The sequence below is a fragment of the Cynocephalus volans genome, chromosome 8, assembly GCF_027409185.1.
Source record: "Cynocephalus volans isolate mCynVol1 chromosome 8, mCynVol1.pri, whole genome shotgun sequence".
NCBI classification, from domain to species: Eukaryota; Metazoa; Chordata; class Mammalia; order Dermoptera; family Cynocephalidae; genus Cynocephalus; species Cynocephalus volans.
Genome location: NC_084467.1, coordinates 20333064 through 20352286, shown reverse-complemented (window position 1 = coordinate 20352286; position 19223 = coordinate 20333064). Strand labels below are relative to the sequence as shown.

Genomic DNA, 19223 nt, shown 5'->3' with positions numbered 1-19223 from the left:
GCCAGCAAGAAACTTGTCACACTCTTAACCTCCGCAGAGGCGGCTGGCGGCCCCTCAGGGCTGTTCTATCATTCTGGGCCCTGGAATGAGGATGACATGGAGTAGAGGCACAGCCAGTGAACATGTAGTGTGAATAGGGAACATAACCTGATTTAAGTCACTGAGTTATGAAAGATGTTTGTTACTGCAGCATAACTTAGCTCATCCTGACTAGTATGGGGGCAAATGTTTGTTGAAAAAATGAATGAAATGAAAGAGCAGAACATTAAATTCTCTGTCTTCTCTGATTAAAACTATGATTAAAGCTAAAAATGTCTGAATAGGGGCAGTAAACCTAAGGGAATGAGGAAATGAAAGCCAACTTTGGTGTTGGAGGAGGGGATTGTGGTAAGTTGCTTCTCTATTAAATGTATTTTAATGGATTAATTAAAATACATTTAATTAAATTTTAATCCAGCTTCATTCATAATAAGAGAAAGGTGAACTAAAAGGAAACTGAGATTTCATTTTCACCTAGCAGATTGGCAAAGATTGAAAGATTTGATACCACACTCAGCTGTCAAAGGAATTGAGCACTTTTATACATGGCTTAGGGGAGTGTGGTGATATCTATCAAAATCTCCTTTGACTCAATAATTCTGCTTCTACGACTTCATCCTTAAAAATATCCTTCATCTTAAAAATATCCTTCCAATTCATTCCAAGTGAAATGACATAGGCAAACAGTTGTTCATTGCAGCATTGTTTATAAGCAGACTGGAAACAATTTAAATGTCCGTAAATAGGAGATTGGTTAATTATGATCTGTAGACACAGTGGAGCCTATCCAGCCATAAACAGGAATGAGGAAGCGTTTATGTACATACAAGGGATGATCTCCAAGAATGTTAAGTGAAAAAGGAAGGTAGCAAACACTGTGAACGGCATGCTACCACATGTAGAAATAAAATACATGTGCATGTGGAGCTGGAGCATTGAAAAAGGTGGGACTCGTGTTGTGCCAAAGAAAACAGCTTTGTCTTTTGCCCCCCTGCCTGTTCAGATACTCCGTGGGCTGTTCTTCTGGTCCCTTGGTTGAAACCATGAGCAGTACCCACGACTTGACACACTCAGATTTTTTTTTTTTTTAAGTGTTTCAAATCATCTTAAGTCGTGAAACAACTTCATTTCAGTAGTTTGATAGAGTAATAATCACAACTTCAGACTATTCAGTCAAAGATTTCTGTCCCAGGGCCGGCCCGTGGCTCACTCGGGAGAGTGCGGTGCTGATAACACCAAGGCCATGGGTTGGGATCCTATATAGGGATGGCCGGTTGGCTCACTGGGTGAGCGTGGTGCTGACAACACCAAGTCAAGGGTTGAGATCCCCTTACCAGTCATCCTTTAAAAAAAAAAAAAAAAAAAAAAATTTCTCTCCCAGAGCTAGGCCTGCTCCAGGTGGGAAGACAGCTTCTTTCCTTCTCACCCTCCCCCGCTCCCTACCTTACTTCCATCTGCATTGAGCACCTACTGTGTGTCAGGAACTCTTTTGGCCCTGAGATTCAGCAGTGACCAGGCATGACTGACGACCTCTGGGGGGAAGAATCAGAGGGAGAGGGCAGGTCTGGGGTGCTGAGTGTCCTGCAGGAAGGTGAGGCTGGGAAGGGTTATTAGGGGGGTAACTGGAGAGTGGGGAGAAGGGATCAATACTAGTTTATATGGGTGGTCAGGGATAGCCTCTCTGATAAGGTGACATTTAAACAGAGATGTGAGGGAAGTGAGGAGGCCAGTCAACAGGCTTCACGGTCATGTGGCCTGTGTAGTCACACAGGGCCCTGTGCTTAGAAGGGTCCCCACTTGATTTTATGCTCTGTTGTTGCTATCTTGAAATTCTTAATTTTCGAACCAGGGCCTGAAATTTCATTTTGTACAGGGCCCCACAAATTATGGAGTCCTGTCTGGGACAAAGTGAGTTCTGAGCAGAAGGAAAATTGAGTGCAAAGGTCATGAGCTGGGCAGGTGTTGGCATCTATGAGTCTGGAGTAGGACAGGAGGCCACCTCTGGCTTTTTCTTTATTTCTGCCCTTTGCCTTCACCACTCCTCCCTGCTGTCCACTGTGGGTCTGGCTCCTCTAGCGCGGTGGGTAGGGAGAGGTTCCAGTCAGAAGTGTCTGACCCAGCTGGTGTGCTCTTGAGCAAGTGTTGATGCTCTCTGGGCTTGGCAGGGGTTTAAAGCCAACTCTTTTTCCTATTTGGCAGGGTTGTGGGTGGGGTGGGGTGGGGTAGGCGCTTTCCTGGAAGTCTTGGTCTGGTTTTTCCCAAAGCAGGGCCTAGGACAGAGACTTAGGTGCAAGCAGTTTGTTTGGGAGGTGGTCCTGGGACATAGAGTGAGACAGGAAGGAGGCAAAGCACTTGAGAAAGTGTTTTCCAGGTGGCTGCTTTAGGTGATGGAGCCTGGATTCCAGGAGCCTGACAGCATACAAAATGAATTGTCTTCCTTTGACAAGACTTGGGGCTTTCTCCATCAGCTCTCAGACACCACTGGACAAGGACTGTTCCCAGCATGTTAACTGCCTGCACCTCTGGTCTGCATCCAAACCAGCAGGCTGAGCAGCCCCCACAGCTTCAGAGAGCCCTGAGGCAGGAAAGTGGAGGGATGCACGCTGGGTGCTTGGGGTGGGGCTGGGGTCCACATCCGGGGCACTGTCCTCCACTGCTGAGGCTGAAATCTGAGGTGGACCCAGAACGTGTGACCTGGGCACTCTTGTGTCCACTGCCCTGGAGACAGTTGCTGCAGGGTCTCCCACCCGCAGACCCCCTTGTTGGGGGCAGATGCATTTCCACAGCCAGGGGCCTATGATGTCTCCTCCTGATCCCAGGACACCCCAGGACGCCTCCAGCTTCTTTCTGCTGAGGGGGGTTATCACAGTCATTTCAAAGGAATACAAGAGGCTCAAATGAGATACTATAAAAGTCCCTTGTCACCTGTCTGAGCCTCAGTTTCCCAATTTGTAAAATGGGTTAATTATAGTACATTCTTTATAGACTTGTCTGGACCAAAGGAGGAAGTCACAGCAACTGTTTAGCTCACCGCTCCACACACAGCAAGGGCTTAATAAACGGTAGCTTTAAAAATGAGCCCTGGGGCCGAGCCCGTGGCGCACTTGGTAGAGTGCTGCGCTGGGAGCGCGGTGACGCTCCCGCTGCGGGTTCGGATCCTATATAGGACTGACCGGTGCACTCACTGGCTGAGTGCCGGTCACGAAAAAACGACAAAAAAAAAAAAAAAAAAAAAAAAAAAAATGAGCCCTGGGGGGCCGGCCCGTGGCTCACTTGGGAGAGTGCAGTGCTGGGAGAGTGCGGTGCTGATAACACCGAGGCCACAGGTTCAGATCCCTATATAGGGATGGCCGGTTAGCTCACTTGGGGGAGCGTGGTGCTGACAACACGAAGTCAAGGGTTAAGATCCCCTTACCGGTCATCTTTAAAAAAAAACAAACAAACACGAGCCCTGCACAGAGCAGGTGTTCCACAAATGGAAGCTGAATCCAAGTTTTTAATTTTTATTGACTATGATAGAATATATTCCATTATGTAGACTATTTTCTCCACAACGTCCTTGTTTTCATTTCCTTTACCTTCTCTCTTTTAAATGAGGCTTTTCCCTGTACCTTCTCTCTTCTAAATGAGGCTTTTCATTGGCCGCCCCGTGGCGCACTCGGGAGAGTGCAGCGCTTGGGAGCGCAGCGGCGATCTCGCCGCGGGTTCAGATCCTATATAGTGATGGCCGGTGCGCTCACTGGCTGAGCGCGGTGCGGACGACACCAAGCCAAGGTTTGCGATCCCCTTACCGGTCACAAAAAAAAGACAAAAAAAAAAAAAAAAAAAAAGAGGCTTTTCTATGCTACTTTTCCTATCTACATGGGTAACGGAGATTTAACTGATTGGAGCTCCCCAAGCAGAGATATTAAGATGGGGAAGGTCGACCACAAGTAGCCTTGTGAGGGGTGGGCTGTGTGGCTTAAGTGAGAGCTTGGCTGGGCCGGGGCACTAGCTGAGAAACCAGTCCACCCTCCTGCTCCCACTGTCCCCCACTCACCCCAGGTCAGCTAGGCCCAGGAGCTGGAGCTGCTGGTTCCAGTCGTCCAGAAGTAGTGAAACCTCATCTGGAGCCTCCACCGCCCCACGGCTGAGCGGAGGAACCTGGGCCATCGCGTCTGCTCTCTGGGCCTCCGTTTCCCAAATGCACAGTGACCACAGGAAGTCCCACGACTCCGTCGTTGCTGGTGCGGGCGACCCCTCTCGCCTGCGCGTGCAACACGTGGATGTGGTGGGGAGAGCTGCTTGCGCAACGCTCAGGCGGGGGCGTGGGGCCCCGGGAGGCGGCGGCAGCCTGGGACACCCGCGGTGGCCGCCCGCCCTCCCCCGGCGCGGGGCGGGGCCTCTGCCCGGCCGCCCTTTATCTGCCGGGACGCGGAGGCCCTCCCAGCTCTGCTCGGGCCGCAGGTATGGGGCCGCGTGGAGCGGCGCCGGGAGTGCGCGGGAACGGGAAGGGGGCGCGGGGCGGGGGCGGGGCTGAGGAGGAAGGCAGACGGTGAGGATGGAGCGGCCGAAAGACGGCATGTCCTGTCTGTGGGGGAGCACAGCAAGCGGGAGCACCACGGGGAAGGGGAAGGCTAGAGACAGGGAGATGGTGGACCGGGAGCGCATCTGTCGGGGGCGGCTGGGAAGGCAGGCAGCTGCCCTGGAGGAGCAGAGGCAGAGAGCTCGCTGCTTCCTGGAGGAGGAATCTAGGTGATACTGTGGGCCAGAAGGGTGGTAGTGCCCAGAACTGAGGGCTGTGAGGGGGTCCCAGTTGGGGAACCTGGAACAGTGGGGATACTACTGCTGGAAGCGGAGAGGGGCTCTTGCTCCAAAGCCCCAAGCAGCCTAGGTCACTTGGAATGGAGAAACCTCCCCTGGTGTCAGGGGAACATGGGAGTTTCCCCCACTCAGCGAAGAAAAGGGACGAGAGGGCTGCACACCTCCCACAGCCCTTGCCTCGCCTGCAGGCATTGAGGACCCCAGAGGTTTCCCTGGGGCAGTCCCCAAAGGCCTGCAGGGCTAGGTCAGGCCAAGGCCTTGGAGTTTGAAGGATTATCACAACCTGCTGCATGTGGGTAACACAGCTCAGGGCCCATGTTTGAAGTCCTATGGGAGAGGGACTCAGCCTCCCTTCCTGGGGCTTGCACCACCTCTGGACCCTCTTGGTGAGAGGCTGCCCCTCTCCAGCATCAGGGCCCAGAGGGGCCCTTGCCAGTCAGCAGTGAGGCTCAGGTCCCTTTTCTGTGCCCTATGCTGGGTGACTGTGGCCAGCTCACCCAACCTCTCTAGGCCTGCTTTCCTCCTCCCAGATCCCCCTTCTCAGAGCAGTTGTGAATCTGAGCTCCATGGAAACATTTCTTTAAGACTTACTTATTTCATTCTGATCACATTTTTAGTACAAATGGAGGCCCAAAGTGCAGTTACAAAAAAACCAAAAATGGTTTCTGTTCAGTTTTGGAAGACATGGAAGGACTTTTTCTTTAAACACATTGGTCTGAGTTGGAGCATTGGTTTGCATCAAGGGAGGTGACCCAGGTGCTGAGAGATCCGGAGGCCAGCCAGGGATGAAAACTTTTTTGTATAACATGTGGCCACCCGCTGGGGTGCCTGGGAGTTGACCATGGTGGATAAAGGGAAGAGCAATGGTTCTGGAGTCAGATGTGCTGTGCCGTCCTGCCTCAGATTCAGAGAGTCGTGAGGGAGAGATGAAATGTGTATGAAAGTTCTTGGTAAACAGCAGGTCGCTATAAATTACTAATGTTGTGCCTAGTCTAATTATAGTTCAGTCTCTGCCATATTGTGTTGTCCTCATCAGGAAACTTCGAGAGGGTTTACCTCTGACAACTCCAATATTTATGCTTATTTTTATCTAATGAGATTAGACTTTGCTTTCTAGGGCCACATAAAGTTGTCTATAAGAGAATATGCTGAATAATCAGGGCCCAGAAAAGCAACAGTAAATATTTTGCAATCCAGGAAGGAGGAAAAAGAGAAAGTGAAATTATAACCAAATAATACTTATAATAGATGTTATTTAGTTAGGCTATAAGCTCCAAGAGGGCACAGGTGCATTAAGGTGCTATCCTCAAGTATTAATTTCGTGGGCTGTTAGTTCTATGAGGGCAGTGTTTTATTATTATTATTATTATTCGCTTTTAAAATTTTTTTGGTGGCTGGCCAGTATGGGGATCTGAACCCTTGACCTTGGTGTTGTAACACCAAGCTCTAATCAACTGAGATAACTGGCTACCTCAGGGCAATATTTTAAACTGCTCTGTTCACTGCCGAAGCTCCAGCGCATTGCACATAGTAGGCCTAAAATAAATATTGTTGGAATTTCTTTTTTTTTAAAGTACCAAACTTATTTCAATATCTAGTTTTATTTTTAAATTAGAGTTGGACAATTTTCTGTAACTGAAAATTCATTATCAGAGGTGCAGAAAACATTAATAAGCTATTAAGTACTGACAGTGAATAAAATTACTGGACCATGCATTTATAAAAGCCACGTTTAAAAGCAAAAAGTTCCAGTTATACTATTTGACTGAAAGAAACACCCTTTAGGGCCGGCCCGTGGCTCACTCGGGAGAGTGCGGTGCTGATAACACCAAGGCCCCGGGTTCGGATCCCATATAGGGATGGCCGGTTCGCTCACTGGCTGAGCGTGGTGCTGACAACACCAAGTCAAGGGTTAAGATCCCCTTACCGGTCATCTTTTTGAAAAAAAAAAAAAAGAAAGAAAAAAAAAGAAACACCCTTTAGATCTTTACTTCTAATTATGGCACATTCTCATTTTGACATAATTTATTCCTTTCACCCAAGTGCAACTATGCCAAATAAAATTATTCCAAACTTTAAGTCTTTCTTTACCACTTATGAAATATGACTTAACTGTTACTCTTTAAAAGTTCTTTAAAAGGGCTGGCCCATGACTCACTTGGGAGAGCGTGGTGCTGACAACACCAAGCCAAGGGTTAAGACTCCCTTACTGGTCATCTTTTAAAAAAAAAAAAAAAAAGTTCTTTAAAAGAAATTTGAAATTTTAATTTTCACTTTGAACTTGTTGGATCAAAAAGTATAGGACATCACTACCACATGAGTTAAAAAGAAGAATGGAATAAAAAGCAAAAGTGGTGTCTATATAACCAGCAAATTATGTGTTAAGACATTTTAAATATTTTACAGTTCTACATAGTAAGTGAATAAACTGGCTACTACAGGTACATATAAACCTGTACTACAAGGTACTACAGTGTTTGGTATTTTTACTGCAAGCTTTAAATAATAGTGTTACTATTTTCAACAAGTCACCTCTAAGAAAATGGCAGCTCATAAGTACAAAAGCTGTTACATCCAGTAGGTGGATATTCTAGTCAGGATAAGAGAATTCTTTATAAGATTAGGTTTCAAAAATGCAGAATGTCTTGATAATTACCACGGTCTCAAAGGTTAAAATCAGAAAAATGGAGAAAATAGAAGTACTCAATATTATTTTGCTTTGAGAAAGGCAGAAAAGATTCTATTCCAACAAATAAGCAATAACGATAAAAGAGGTATGATTAATATACTGTATCTCTCTTAAGCCAAAGCATACTTTTCACCTCAGAGAGGAAAATTCTGACTTTAACATTCTTAATTTCCTTTGTCCAGAACAGGATCCCATTTTAAACCTTTAGGTGAATACAGTTCATAATCTAAAGTCATTTTTCTCCACAGGATGTTTTCATTGCAATATGTAAGCTGCTAAATGGCAAATGACTAAATCAGTTATAAAAAAGAATTTGTACCTTTCTAAATGCTAATTTACAATAACTTCCTTTTTTTTTTTTTAAAAAAAAGATGACCGGTAAGGGGATCTCAACCCTTGGCTTGGTGGTGTCAGCACCACGCTCAGCTAGTGAGCAAACCGGCCATCCCTATATAGGATCCGAACCCGTGGCCTTGGTGTTATCAGCACTGCACTCTACCAAGTGAGCCACGGGCTGGCCTAATTTACAATAACTTTCAATAGATAACAAACTTCTATTCCCAAGCCTAAAAGTTACAGTATTCTTTCATATGGTCAGATTTCGTTTATGAAATAGTAATACTGTCATGAAATCCAAAGGAATCTTAGTGGGTTCTTTCAAAGCTGCATAATTTTCCAAATGAGTTTCCTCTGGTTGCAGAGCCCGTCCATTTTTTAAATCCTTGTTAGTCGTTTAGCTTTTGCAATATTTTCTTGACGTTTTTGTTTCTTCTTTTGCTCTTTTTCCCTGGCTTCAATCATCTTGGCTAATTTCCAGGACAGTACAGCACTTGCTAGGGACAGCGGAGTAAGGGTCAAAATAACTGTTGTAAGAAGCCACGTGGGTCCTTTGCAGCCCATTCCACAGCATACTCAGCCCAAGCCTTTGTTTCAAACATCTTTGGAACAGTCTGAGGAAAACTTATGCTTGAGCAGTGACCTCTAACTTTGCCCTGGGATTATTAGTGAGCCAGTCACAATTTCAGATGACCCTGGGTTGTGTGTCTTCATTAGTTCTGTCGGACACTTCTGAGAGAAGGTTTAGATTCCTCAGCGTGCTGCAGGCCCGTGGGGCCCCGTTCCCCCGGCCCCGCAGCCTTGCCCAGCGCGGGCTCCTGGTCTTGCCGCGGGCTGGGCGGGGCTCGCGGAATCCGGGGTCCGGGGATCCGGGTGGGCCCCGCCACACCGTGCGCCGCCCTCACCGCGGCCACCTCCGCTGCTCAGGGGGACAAAACCAAATCCTGTTGGAATTTCCCAGGGCCGCAAGGGCCCTTTGAAGTTACTAGTGAATTGACTTTTTTTTTTTTTAAGAAAATGTGATTTTATTAATATTATCTTTTACATTCTAGGATGTTGTTGTGGAGCAGTTGGGAGGGAGAGGGAGAGGGGAAAGGGGAAGGAAATGGGATGGAAGGAGGAGGAAGGAGCAGAACGGGCTTGGGGCCTGTGGCACCCCCTCATTCCACAGGGGGGAAGACCGGGGGCTTCCAGCGGTGGCTTGGTCATTGCCGGGCTGGGTGCAGATGTCAGGGGGTGTGGCTGAAGCCCTTGCCCCCACCGCCCCAGCTCGGGAGCCCGGGGCGCTTCCTGCGGCGGCTCTGTGGTCGCCGCTGGGCTGGCTGCGGCTGTGTGGGGGGCGCAGTGATCGAGGCCCAGGCCCCCCACCGCCCCGCTTTGGGAGAGCCTGGCGCGGTTTCGGCGGCGGCTCGGTGGTCGCTGCTGGGCTGGCTGTGCGAGCCAGGGGGCGTGGCCGAGGCCCCTCACTGCCCTGGCTTGGTGGTCGTCGCTGGGCCTGCTACGGGTGTGGCGGAGGGGGCCCGGCCAAGGCCTGAGGCCCCCGCACCACGCCGGCTGGGAGAGCCTGGGGCGGTTCCTGCCTGTGGCGGTTCCTGCCTGTGGCGGTCCCTGCCTGTGGCGGTCCCTGCCTGTGGCGGTCCCTGCCTGTGGCGGCTCCGCGGGTCCCTGCTGGTCCCTGCTGGTCAGGCTGCGCGTGGTCGGGGGCGTGGCCGAGGCCCTCGTCCCCCACCCTTGGGATTGGTTGTGGGTGTCGTGGTACATGGCTGAGGCCACCAACCCTACCCCCTTTCTGGCTTGGTAGCCCAGGGGACTTCCAGTCCTTCTAGCTGTTATGGGTGTTCTTTAGTGAAATGAGACCTTTACGAGTTAATACGAAACTGGTTGTGGGTACTGTTTCTTCTTTATTTCTGTGTTGGATTATTTGCTATTCCCACCACTTAAACTCTCTGGGCTGGAACTAATTTGTCCTTTGCTTAATTCTGAAATGGGGGAACTTCTTGGTGAACCAGTACTGAGCTCTGTGGTTGAGCTAAATTGCTACTTTGCTGCTGATTCCCTGGGAAAGGCTTTTTGTGCAGCTCAGGTTTTAATGGTTGACTTTATAGGTCCTTCTGGCTCTCGAGACCCAGTGCATTTGGGTTGTGTAGAAACTCTGGTCTGGGCCTGAGTCTTTTCATCAAATTGCACCCCATGCAATTGTATATTCCTGACCAGTCTCCTCTGAGTGGTCCTGCGCTGATTGGGGGGCAGATCAGCTGTCCTTGCTGTGCCCCAGTGTTCCCCTGCTGGGCCCATCTCCCCTTCTGCCCACGCTGCAGACTTCCCATGGGACGGCCGTGCGCTCTCACCAGCCTCTGAGTGGCTCCTTTTTTTCATTTGTTCTGGCTCTTCACTCCTATGTGGGTCCATGGGAACCCTATTAGTGGTCTTGCTAGCCTGAGGGCCACCATGGCCCTCTTCTCCCCTGCTGCCTCCATGCAACTTCATCTGAAGGGCACAGCTGCGGCTTTTGCCAGCTCCTTCTCTGTGCCCTCAGCAGTGCAGCCTGGACTTGGCCAGGGCTTGAAACGGCCAGAGCAGTTTTTTCTTTCTTTCATCGTGACTTCTCCCACCTACGTGCACTCCGTAGGTCTCTCCTCCTCTTCCCTCGAGCTCTAGTGGCCCCAGCTTGGCTGTCGTTGCTTTTTAATAGTTGTAAATTGTTTGATTTGTGAGAGAGAGTGACACTGGGGACCGTCTATTCTGCCATCTTGACCGGAAGCCTCACTCTTTTTTGACATTTGAAGAAACAGGGCCAAGTGGGGAAGGGACTTGTCCAAGGTCACACAAGGATTGAGGAGAAGCCAACAGGAATGGTGGAGCCAACAACTGCCGGAGCCAGCACCTAGCAGGCATGACTTTGTTTTGCTTTCACAAGAGCGCAAGAGGTAGTTATTTTTATCCTGTGATGATAACTGGGGAAACAAGCTCAGGCAAGTTAAGGGACTTTCACAAAGTCACACAGCTGGTAAGTTCCAGACCTGAAATCCCATAAAAGTGGCTTCTCTTGAACCAGTCTGCTGGAGGTGAGCGATGGACGCCCACCCTTGAGGCAGTGGCTCTCTCCAGTTCTCTAGGGTTGCTACTTGGGTAGCTTGTCTGCTCATTCCCCATGTGCCCCAGCCCCAGTGAGTGGTGTGGCTGGCATGTAGTAAGCCCTGAGTGAAATCTGTGGGATGGGGGTAGTCCAGGACTCTCCGTCTCCAAAGATCATTTTCTACTGCGTCCCCACTACCTGGTCTTCTATTTGGGGGTATTATGGGAACCTTTGCCAGTGTGTATCAGGTGGAGACCAGGAGGAACTAGGGGTGACAAGACTTGGTTGAAGAGAGAGTTAAAGAGGGGAAAAGGAGGCTGTGTATGGGGAAGGCTGGGAAGTGGGAGAGCAGGGGAGGGGAGGAAGGAGATGCTCAGACTAACAGAGGCATTCCCCCTGGAGCACTGAAGATCTCAATTGTGAGGATCAGCCAGCCCACAAAACTCCCATACTTCCTGCAGACATGTCCAGGCCAAGCCACGTGCATTCTGGATTACTCGCTAACACAGTTTACCCTCCTGTGCTTTCCTGCTCTTGGCCTATGAGCAAGTGCCAGTTTTCAGGGTTCTTTGAATCAACAGAGGTTACTCTGAATGGTCTTTGCTGAGAACAATTTAGTTATTAAATAAGATCAGTGTCCTCAGAAGTCCAAACTTCAGCCAAATTTCATCCTGGTCATTAAATTCACCATCAGAGAATAGATAAATGTTTAAGACAACACAGTTAACTTCCCAAGGCCCCCAAATCTAGTGGAACTAGCTATTGAGGGCTAAAAGAGGACTGAGTTTTTTAGATAGCCCCAGGCAAATCTCTCAGGCTGGGGATATTTAATGTTGCTTTTTTTTTAACCAATACTTTTTGGTTTTGTTTTAATGGCTGGCCAGTACAGGACCCTGGCTCAAACCCCGGACCATGGTGTTATCAGCACCATGCTCCAACCAACTGAGGTAACTGGCCAGCCCAGGATATTTCAAATACTACTACTATTAATAATAATAATAATACCAATCACTTATTGAGTCCCTAAACTGTGCTAAAACTTAGTTCTAATAAATTTAATCTTTGCAGCAATCTATGAGGTAGATAGTAATGTAATTCCCATGGAGCTAAGGATCAGAGAAGGTGAGTCACTTGCCTGAGGTCACACAGCTAGTATGTTATGGAATCAGGAATCAAACCTGGTTTGTCCAAATCTGACATCCATCTCCTTCATGAGCTTTTATAGTGTCCACTTTCTGCTTTACTTCTAACTTCCTTCCATTCTCATTTCCACTGAGTAGGAGACGGGAGTCAACCAAGTTTGGCTAACATCCATCAACCAGGCCCTGCCCAGCTCTGCCCTTGCTTTGCTGTGTGATCTTGGGTAAGTCAAACTTTTCAGCCAGCCCTCAGTTTCCTCATATGTCTCATGCAGAGGTTAATGGTGAACTTCTTTCTGCAATGGAGTCCTGGCTAGGAGGGGACACAGTTTAGCTTGGATTTCACAAATGGGAGTGGTGATGGGGAGAAGAGAGAGGTGTGGTATGTGGTCTTTAGCCCCACCCTCTGGTGACATCACACAAGATACCTCCAGTTCCTGGAAGCCACACCCCTAGGGACCCTCACCTGTGGAAGTACCACCCAGTGCTTGGCATCTGGCAGATATGCCCAGTCCCTCAGAAGTCATCAGCCTCCAGGCTTGAGAGAAACCCCCAGGTACCCAGTGCAATTTGAGAGGCATGGAGGGGGCCTGTGGAGGTGTCCCAGGCTGGGCTGGACTGCCTGGAACAGGCAGAGCCTGGCAGCCTGCTGGGCAGATTACTCAGACAATGCTCTGATGGTGCCCCCTGGATACCCACCATCATCCTTCTGGTTCAGGCTTGACCCCTGCCCCTGCTCCCTCCTTTCTCCTGGATTCAGGGTCCCTTTCCATGAAGTCCATCTCCATCCAGGAGATGGGAACTAATTTTGAAAATAGACCTATATAAATGGAATGGGGCCTCTGGCTAAGGTCTAAAGGAAATAGGGCAGCAGGATCTCTGTCATCCTAGTGTGTTGCCTTGGGGTTCTGTCTTTAGGGCTCACTGTGTCTGGGGGAGGAGGGGTTGTGAGCGAGCACTGTCCACCCACTGGAGGAGGTAGCTGTGAGTCAGGGCTTCACAGGTGCAGAGCAGGTGGGTAACTGGCAACTGAGGATGAGTTGCTAGAAGCCTAAGCAAATAATTGATAGGAAAGGAGCTGGCTGCCTGCTTTAGAGCAGTCTTTTCCAAAGTCATCGTGTGGGATGCAGACAGGTGTGACAGGAGGCAGGGCAGCTGTAGAGTGGCTAAGAGGGTCTGTGCTCTGCACTCAGAGAGCTGAGTCCAAATCCTGGCTCCACCACCTGGCTTCATAATGGCACTCTCTCTTTCTCTGTGACTTTGGGTAAGGAGCTGTTAACCTCTCTGAAATTCACTATCTGCAACAACAAAATGGACATAATAATACCTATCTCACAGGCAAGTTATGAGAATTGCAACAAGGCTGTAAAGAGGGAACATACAGTAAACATTTATTACTTCAGCTGGTTTTATAGTATGATTATTACTGGGAAAGAAGCCGTGGTCATGTAAGCTTGGCAAATGTAGGCTCAACAAAGCTAAGCAGACTTTTTTGCTGCAGGACTTCTAAGAGCCTTTAATGTGCTGTTATGCCTTGGGAAAGTTCCAAGAGTGGTATATGGAGCATAGAACTGGACTTGATAGATCACAGGGACTTAGGAACTAGGTGTCCACAGGGCACCATCGAGCTTTATCATGCCCTGGTCCTTGCCCCCATGGTGGGTTGGACAACTCTGGGCAAGGCCTTCCTGTCTCTGGGCTCTTAATATAAAAATATATTTCCTTAATATAAAATCAGGGAGCTGCACAAGATACTTTCAGAGGTCTTTTCTGGCCTCCTGAGGTTCCTAGTTGGGAAGACAAAGTTGTGGACAAGGGTGGAGGTCAGATTGTTGAGACTGAAACCCAGCCTGTTTTGAGGAGAGGAAGAAATCCAGCTCTGGCTCTCCAGCCAGCAAGGCAGGCCAGGGGGGTTCTTGTGCTTTGGATGGAAGTGGCTCATTTAATGAGTCCATCAGCAAGGTCTGCTTCCTAAGCCTCCCAGTGCCAGACTCTTTGGGGAACAGGAAGTAGAAGAGTCCTGTACTCCCCTGTGGTCGTAAGTAGCACCCCTTATTTAAGCCCTGCTTCCCCCCTGGACTAGAAAAGGCCAGGGACAAGAGCTAACTCCAGTATGCTAATGCAGGAGGAACTTAGACATGCAAGTCAGGTGGGGGGTGGAGGTAGTGGGGACTTGGGGGCTAGTCTTGATACTGCCTCTGCATAGCAAGTACCTGCATTTACTTGGACTTTGTGTGAGTTATTTGGGTGGTGTGGGGTGTGATCACTGTGGCACTGGTGGCAGAGAACATGGATGCCTTATCCTTTCCGAATTTCTTTGCCTCATACAGTGACTAGTGCAAAGGTAGTTGCAATAGGTATCTGATGAACGATGGACAGAAAACCTGGACTGAGTCCAGCAAGCTTGTTGGAGGGCATTTATTTGCTGGGGCAGAATCATCTGGCAGGTTTTTTAATATATAGTTGAGTTAATGAATAACACAATGAGTGGTGATGAGTCTGAGCTATGCAACTGGTGCCAGGCAAAACAGTATATAATTATGAAATGATTAATAGCACTTTCCACCATTTCTTGCAAAGGGCAGTTTAGGGTAGTGGTTAAGAGCACAGACTGAGTTCAGAGCATGCCTCTGCCACTTGCTGGCTAGGTGGGTGAGCAACGTACTTAACTTCTCTGTGCCTCAATTTCCTTATCTGGAAAATGGGAATAATGACACTATCTACCTCACAGTGTTGTTACGAAGTGTAAATGAGTTAATTACACATAAAGTGCTTAAAACAGTGCCTGGCACATAGCAAGTGATGTGTAAGCATTGGCTGTGATTTATTTTCCTTTCTGTAACCTCTACAGATCATGAAGTTCCTGAGGGCAGTGATCCAATTCTTTTCCACTTTGCTCTCCCTTGGATCCAGCACAGGGTCTGAGGCAAAGAAAGGCTCAGTAAGTGTTTGCTAAGTGAATGAATGAATGAATGTATTTTAAAGGCTAAATTGTATAACCCCTTATAGGTCAGGGGAAAATTGGGGGCGGGGTAAGGAGGTCCCCTAGAGGTGGTGGCTTGTACTGGCCTTGAAGGATTTCACTGCAGGGAAATGAAGTTGGCACAGGGTGTGACACTGGGGCTGGGGGGAAACGAGGATAGGAGCAGCCTATAAGAGCCTTGAACGCCAGGGTAAGAGGTTTGATTTATTAGGAATTAGCAACTATGGGTTGTGGAGGGAGGAACTTCAGAGTGGAGGTGTGGCTGAGAGAAAGGGCTGTTTTTATAGGATCAATTGTTAGCTGGGAACTTTCAGGAAAAAAGTGACTTTTTGAATTGGGCCTTGAAGGGTATGAAGTATTACCAGATACAGTTATGTTGTTCTTCCATTCAGCAAACATCGAGTGCCAGCTCCTTGCTAAGCACCAGGGTTTGCAAAATAAGATGAACTGCCTACCCTCAATGAGCTCACATTAATAATTGCAATGCCCACGAGAAGTGTTAAATGATCAAAGGATGGTCTGATGGTAGGTATTCAAGTAGAGGGGTCATCATAGCAGGTTCAGAGGGCCAGGGAAAGCATCACAGAGGAAGTGGGTTTTGAGGGATGAATAGGAGTTTACCAACTATGCAAGATGAGGAAAATCTCTCAGGCAGAGGGGACACCTTGTGCAAAGCTATAGACATGTGAAACAGCAGTCCCAAGGGTTCAGTGAGGCTGTGACTGGATTTGAAGTACACTGTGGTTGAACAATAGACTGAAGAAGATAGCAGGGACCAGATCATGTGGGATAATGGAGGGTCAGTGGGAAACCCTGGCCATTCCGAAGGCCACTTTGCCTCTATAAGTACAGGAAGCAGGTCTGTTAGAAAGGTCATTGTCACTACCAGGTGAACACTGCTGGTGGCACAAACAAAGGCTGAAAAAGCCTGTCCTCATATGTTCAGCATGGCCAGATCTGTACTTTAGGAGATAAAACAGCTGCAGCTACGCCGTGGAGCCAGACTGCAGAGGAAATGAATGAGGCAGGGAGCCCTATTAATGAATGCATTCCTCAAACATTCATTGAGCACCTACTATGGGTCAGGCACTGTTCTAGGTACTTGGGGTACATCAGGGAACAAAAGGATCTTTGCTCCCATGAGGTCAGAGCTGAGCTTTTCCTGGGATGACTCCTCTCTTCTTAAACCCAGTAAGGATAAAGGTGTGGGAGGGGGGAGTAAGACGTGGACATAAGGACCCCCCTGCCAACTGCTGCTGGAAGACACTAGGTCCCGGACTTTTCTTGCTCTGGCCTCTCTCCCAGTTCCCTGCTTAGGCCCACAGACATGGCCATGGCGGTGGCCCAGAAGCTCAGCCACTTCCTGCGCAGTCTGCAGCAGTTTGGCCAGGAGCCTCGGCCGTCTCTTCAGCTAGAGCCTGTGTTCACAGTGGACCGAGCTCAGGTGCCGCCCCTCTTCTGGAAGCCGTACATCTATGTGGGCTACCGGCCGCTGCATCAAACCTGGCGCTTCTACTTCCGCACACTGTTCCAGCAGCACAACGAGGCGGTGAACGTGTGGACCCACCTGCTGGCGGCGCTGGCATTGCTGCTGCGCCTGGCCGTTTTTGTGAGGACTGTGGACTTCTGGGGAGACCCACACGCCCTGCCCCTCTTCATCATTGTCCTTGCCTCCTTCACCTACCTCTCCTTCAGTGCCTTGGCTCACCTCCTGCAGGCCAAGTCCGAGTTCTGGCATTACAGCTTCTTCTTCTTGGACTATGTGGGTGTGGCTGTGTACCAGTTTGGCAGTGCCCTCGTGCATTTCTATTATGCCATTGAGCCTTCCTGGCACGCCCAGGTGCAAGGCATTTTCCTGCCCATGGCTGCCTTTCTCGCATGGCTTTCCTGCACTGGCTCCTGCTACAACAAATACACCCAAAATCTAGGCCTGCTGGGCCGCACCTGCCAGGAGGTGCCCTCGGCTCTGGCCTATGCGCTGGACATCAGCCCCGTGGTGCACCGCATCTTGGTGTCCTCTTACTCTGACGCGGATGACCCGGCTCTTCTCTACCACAAGTGCCAGGTGGTCTTCTTTCTGCTGGCTGCTGCTTTCTTCTCTACCTTCATGCCTGAGCGCTGGTTCCCTGGCAGGTGCCATGTCTTTGGGCAGGGCCACCAATTTTTCCACGTCTTCTTGGTGCTGTGCACGCTGGCTCAGGTGGAGGCTGTGGCACTGGACTATGAGGCCCGGCGGCCCATCTATGAACCTCTGCATACCCACTGGCCCCACAACTTCTCTGGCCTCTTCCTGTTCACTGTGGGTAGCAGTGTCCTCACTGCATTCCTTTTGAGCCAGCTGGTGCGGCGCAAACTCAACGAGAAGACCAAGTGAAGCAGGGTGGCAGCGGGGAGGGAGGGAGATATAGTGGGGGCACAAGGGTTTGGTCTTGGCTTGAGATGGGAACAAGGACTGGTAAAGTCATTTGTGTCTGGCCCGCGGTGACTCTGTGCACGCCCCAACTGCCAAGCGCAGCACTGGCCCATACTTGAATTTGGGGATTGGCCAGGAACTGCGGGAGTCCACTCCTGGGCCTGCCCCAGGTCCCTTCCCTGGGAGAGGGAAACAGATAAAGGTGTGAGTCACCCTGGCTTGCCCTTCCACTGGCCCTCACTAGGGGTGAGGCTGGGGTCAGCTGGGGTCAGGACACTGGTTTGGGGCTTTCAGATTGGGTGCCAGGTAAGATTTAGGCCAGAGTCAAATTTGAGCTGAGAGACAGGGAAGGCCTCAGCAACCCACCTCTACCCAGGTTTCATTGGTGGATGGGGAAGGGGCAGGCCCAAAGTGTGTGCAGGATCTTACTGTCCCTTGAACCCCAGCCTGGAATGCTGGAGCTGCAGAGAGCCCTCAAAGGTAGGAGATTGTGCCAGATGCAAATGGATCCCATCCAGTGCCCATCAGTCACCAACCCAGACAGTGAGCCCCAAATCTTCTAGCTATGGCCTCTGTGTCCCACACAGCCTGTTTCTAGCTTCTCCCCAGTTCCCTTGTTCATGATTCAGTTATCCATTCAGTGTTTTCTGGGTCTCTGCTCAGAGGCAGGCTACTAGTTGGGCCCCATGGATTAATGCAGGATGATAAAGGCTTTAAGAATTGTCAAGGAAAGCACCGAGGAGGGAATAATCAGTGCTGACCAGGACCCTCAGAGTTTTGGGATGGGAAGAATGAATAGGAGTTTGCAGGTGAAGAATAGGAAGGGTATTCCAGGCAGAGGGGAAAAAACTGCAAAGGTCCAGAAGTACTGAAGGAGGAGTTCAGTTGGGCTGGAGCTAGGGCTGGTCTGGACTCTGATATGTCCTGGATGGAATAAAATGACTGTGACAACAGCTGCCTCTCTGTTTTTTGTCTCCTATCCCACGGAGGGGGCCCTGCTCACAGTATTGGAGGAGGTTTTCCAGAGGAAGCTTGGGGACCCTGGGAGTGCACACAGGGTGGCGGAGAGCAGTTCTTGTTTTATCTTTGCCTGGGGATTGGGTTGGGACCTTATATACTACATATACTACTATATATGTGTGTATATATGAGTATATGTGTGTATACACACATGTATACTCTATATTTATATAAAATATATAATATATACATATATATGAAATATTTCTGGCGAGGGAGTAGGGGGCAGTTTTATTACTAAAGTTTTGGAAGTAGTTAAAAGAATGTTTAAAATATATAATCCCACCTTATAATTTGACAGAGATTTCATGTTTTGGATTTTCCTTCAGTCGGAGTGTTTTATATGTTAACTCTTATAATGTTGCTTTTTCCACAGTACACAAGCAATGTATGTACAATGAAAGAAAATCAGGAAGTAAAATAAGAAAAAAAACCAAATAAGAAATAACACTCCACTGCTACAATATGCTGGGGACCTTATGATATTAATATCATATGTAATATATATTAATAAATATTTTAATATATATTAAAATGTAACATATAAAAATGATGTAATAATAAACATATATTACGTCTATGGAGACTGTGATTAGGGATGGAAGAACTGGTGGGATGCCTGCATCTTTGCATTTCCTTGGGGCTTTCAGAATTTACAAACGTTACTACACTTGAGCCTTTTTAAAATCCAAGGTCACGGAGTAAACGATGACAAGGGGATTGAA

At 48.8% G+C, this 19223-nt stretch overlaps 2 protein-coding genes and 1 pseudogene across 3 annotated transcripts; 1 reads left to right on the top strand and 2 right to left on the bottom strand.

Annotated features, from left to right (window-relative positions):
* Positions 1–2510: 2510 nt before the first annotated feature.
* On the bottom strand, positions 2511–4689 carry LOC134384086 (uncharacterized). The gene is made up of 2 exons (XM_063105723.1): positions 4079–4689; positions 2511–2886 (listed from the first exon to the last, which is right to left on the bottom strand). The coding sequence occupies exons 1-2, from the start codon at positions 4687–4689 to the stop codon at positions 2511–2513; spliced, it is 987 nt and encodes a 328-aa protein (XP_062961793.1).
* Positions 4452–18419, top strand: PAQR7 (progestin and adipoQ receptor family member 7). 2 transcript variants are annotated; one of them, XM_063106430.1, is made up of 4 exons: positions 4452–4485; positions 12224–12306; positions 14934–15023; positions 16336–18419. In XM_063106430.1, exons 3-4 carry the CDS (start codon positions 14937–14939, stop codon positions 17437–17439), a joined length of 1191 nt encoding a protein of 396 aa, XP_062962500.1. In that variant the 5' UTR covers positions 4452–4485; positions 12224–12306; positions 14934–14936; the 3' UTR covers positions 17440–18419. The 2 variants fall into 2 exon arrangements, with proteins under 2 accessions (XP_062962500.1, XP_062962502.1); XM_063106432.1 differs by lacking the exons at positions 4452–4485; positions 12224–12306 and having other exon boundaries at positions 14941–15023; positions 16371–18419.
* Positions 8128–8469, bottom strand: LOC134383033 (small integral membrane protein 15-like; annotated as a pseudogene).
* Positions 18420–19223: the final 804 nt, after the last annotated feature.

Excerpts from the sequence above, each read along its gene's own strand:
- LOC134384086 (XM_063105723.1), bottom strand. The coding sequence starts at position 4,689 with ATGCGCTCCCGGTCCACCATCTCCCTGTCTCTAGCCTTCCCCTTCCCC. Across the intron at positions 2,887-4,078 it reads CTGGGCCTAGCTGACCTGGG|AAAGAAGCTGGAGGCGTCCT; the intron begins GTGAGTGGGGGA and ends CCCCCTCAGCAG.
- PAQR7 (XM_063106430.1), top strand. The coding sequence starts at position 14,937 with ATGAAGTTCCTGAGGGCAGTGATCCAATTCTTTTCCACTTTGCTCTCC. Across the intron at positions 15,024-16,335 it reads CTGAGGCAAAGAAAGGCTCA|GTCCCGGACTTTTCTTGCTC; the intron begins GTAAGTGTTTGC and ends GGAAGACACTAG.